The sequence below is a fragment of the Macadamia integrifolia genome, chromosome 14, assembly GCF_013358625.1.
Source record: "Macadamia integrifolia cultivar HAES 741 chromosome 14, SCU_Mint_v3, whole genome shotgun sequence".
In the NCBI taxonomy this organism is placed as follows: domain Eukaryota; kingdom Viridiplantae; phylum Streptophyta; class Magnoliopsida; order Proteales; family Proteaceae; genus Macadamia; species Macadamia integrifolia.
The window spans coordinates 10-3421 of record NC_056570.1 but is presented as its reverse complement, the minus strand read 5'-3'; the positions used below and the strand labels follow the sequence as shown (position 1 = coordinate 3421).

The following is a 3412-nucleotide window of genomic DNA, read 5'->3' as shown; positions in this document are numbered from 1 at the left end:
TTAACCCATTACTCCCGGTTTCTCAGCCACGTCTGCATCCAGTGGAAGACGCCAGCGGCTAGCCTCAACCGACGCGACGGAAAGCGCGTCGAAAATGGGCCTGAGGACGAGGATGCCCACTCCCACCACGGCGCACGATAGCACACAAAGGAACACGAGCAGAGAGAGCCCCTGGAAGAGGAGATTTTCTGGGCTCCAAAGAACGGAGAATCCAAGGAAAATGATCTGGATGGGTAGCGTAAGGAGCACCGCTGCCGCAAGGGCGTATATCCGAATCCTCAACCCTTTGTTGATGACGAGTGCAATCACTCTCCAACAGGATAGAAGAAAGGACAGCGCATATACAATCCCGAACGCGCCGAAGGAGATGGAACTAAAGAGAGGGTAGGCGCAGAGGGCGATGTTGCCTCCGGCGCCGTCGGGGACGACGACGAAGCTGCGGCTGAGGGTCTCGGGGATCATAGCGTTCTTGGAGGAAGTTGGGAAGAACACGAAGAGAACCTGGAAGAGGAGAATGGGGATGCAACATGCGGAGACGATGGAGAATGCGGTGGCGAAGGTGTCAGTGGGGTTTCTTTTCCTGACGGAGATGTTCACGAGGAAGAGGAGGGTGGCAAGAAATCCAGGCTCGAAAAGACCCAAGGAGAGAACGACGTGAATCTTGCAGATGGTAGCCTGTTGGGTCAGGGTGAGAGAAGGAAAAAACGAAAAAACAAATGGACTGCGGCGGATGAAGAGGAAAGGGAGACGTAGAGTTTCGGTGAATGCCCACAAAGCGATGAAGGAGACAAGGAGGGTACGAATAGCCCAAAGGGAGCTGAAATCCCTGAGGTGGTTGGAGTTTCTGGTTTTGAGGCGAAAGTAGAATATGAAGACAAGGGAGAAGAGGGAGAGAAGTAAAAAGGCAGAGATGAAGCAGAGGGTGGCGAGATCGATGACCGGGTTGAGTATCGATGATGGTGGTGGGAGTGGGACCATGGCCCGTCCTGATTAAGACGTTGGTGTTGGTGGTAGTACTGGTCGGATGAGGTTGTTCTTGTTCTATTTCTGTTTCTGAATAAAGATGAAGACGACGATAATGATGATGGAATATAGAGGGTTATGTCAAGCTTCATCAATTGATAGGTTGAGATATGGGGTCGCATCGATCGGAAATAGGGAGAGAGATGGCAAAGGAAGGATCCGAGAAGGAAAAGGAAAAGGGAGAGGGAAAGAAAGGAAAGAGGGAGGGGTATCGCCCCCTTTCCCAACTTTCCCGACCGACGGGAGGGAGTCGGGGTTGGGGTAGGAAAAGGGGTAAAGGGGCAAAGAGACACACAGGCTGGTTTACAGCTGCGTTTGGGGGTTACGTAACTCCTACGTAGTTGGAGATTGGCTGTGAATAGAGAAGAGATACCACCTTAGTTGCCTGTGAATTGTTCCCCCTATTTTACCGGGTTTGGACGGTCATTGTTGATTAGTACAAGACCTTTTCACCCCTTTTTAGTTTTTGAGTTTCCTACTCCATTACAAAAGAGTTGGGCTGCCCATCCAAAGTCTTAGGGTATGACCCGACCCGACCTAACTTGATCCAGTGAAAGCGAGTAATCAAAGGAAGAGGAGATCACTAAACAAAATTCTTAGGAGAAAGTTTTCCTCTACCATGCATGGATTTAGGTAATGGTATTTTATCGGCTATATTGATTGGTTGATACATAAATATGGTATCGAGAGTGACAAATATCAATTTGATATAGTCAAAATGTGTTCATATCAGTGATACCTACATTGTGGATGAAGGAAAACTTACCTTGTACTCATTTGATCTAATTAGGGGTTCATATCTAGATACTTTAACCAGCCCAAACATTTGCCAGTCTAAGCCAATAATTTCAATGGATTGGGCTGCTGGGGATTGTTGTTTGGTCGTGGTGTCACTGTGCTAGCATGAGATCAAGCAAGAAAGATACACAAGCATCCAACCAGGGGATAAGGTGGTCATTTTACTACCTCATGACTAGCTTGAGACCTCTTAGGGAGTCCGGGCTTTTTGGGCACCACAATTCTCTATATCATTGTCCCTTCACCCTTAAATGAGGAAGAATCTATCGTTAATGAACTTTTCCTCTACCCATTTGTGGCTACCGTTTAGTTTGCATCCCCTCTTAGATTTCATACCTAAGAATATCATGGTGAGATATTTAAAGACTGGCTTAATTTCTTGTAGTCAAGTTTCAGGATGTTCCAAATAAAGGGGTTACATTGTTGTGATACCCATATTTAACCGTGAATCCAAACATTTCCAACACTTCTTTTGTTTTGATCACCTAATGCCCATTAAGATATTTAAAAAATAATAACTAATAAGAAATAAAAAATTATAATAAATCTTTATTTTCTTGATAAGGGCATCTTAGTAAATCTAAAATTGATTGGGGGTGTTAAATAAGAGGGGCACTTGGGTCTTTCAATATTTCCTAAGTGATGAGGATATGTTTGACGGTTTTAAAGTTGATTAGGGGAAAACTGGGAAAAGTAAACTAGGTTTTACCCACTCTCTCACCTATATGAATAAAGGAAAGGGTACCTTGTTAAAAGAAAAAATAAAATTAAAAATTTAGTTTCTTTACTCATTTAAAAATTTAGTTTTAGTTTCTTTATTAAACTCTCGCGCCCTCCACTCACTCTTCTCCTTCTTTCTCTATTTTCTCTCATATTTAGAAACTAATATTAGCTTTTAAATAAAAGTTTCTTTATTCACTTAAAAATTAGTTTCTTTATTAAACTTGCACACCCTCCACTCTCTCTCTCTCTCTCTCTCTCTCTCTCTCTCTCTCTCATACACACACAAACACGTTCCTTTATCCTTTTATCATGCCACAATCTATATTATTCTATATTTACACCAGAAAATAAAATCTATATCTTTCTATATTCTCTCTCCCCAAATTTTATTTAATTTTTTTGTAAAAATTCCCTCTTCTCAATTGCTTTCCTAATTTTCCTAATTTCGTTTAGTTTCTTAATCAATAATAACTCTCTAATGCTCTATTATTAATTTCCTCTTTCTTTTTTATAATTTCACTCTGTATTCTTTGTGATGGTAAAAATTAGAAACCAAAGAAGGAAGAAAATCGATACACTAGAGCTTGAAGATGTTCTACTCACACAACTTTCTCGCAAAGAAAAGTCCTTTAGGGACGATTTGGATGGCAACGCATATCAACAGTATCTATGGCATGATAACAATACGATATGGCGGACAATAAACAGTATCTTTGGCTTAGGGCCCGTTTGGTATCGTTTCTGTCCCAGAAACGCCGTTTCGTGTCAAAAACGAAAATTTCAGTTTCTGTGTCAAAACGCAGTTTTTAAACGAAAAAATGGTGTTTCAAAATTTCAGAACCTAAACGGGAATTTTTTTTTTTTTTTT

At 41.8% G+C, this 3412-nt stretch overlaps 1 protein-coding gene across 1 annotated transcript; it reads right to left on the bottom strand.

Moving 5' to 3' along the window:
* LOC122061650 lies at window positions 1–978 on the bottom strand. Its single transcript, XM_042625065.1, has one exon. It carries the CDS (start codon window positions 976–978, stop codon window positions 1–3), a length of 978 nt encoding a protein of 325 aa, XP_042480999.1.
* Between the last annotated feature and the right edge of the window lie 2434 nt (window positions 979–3412).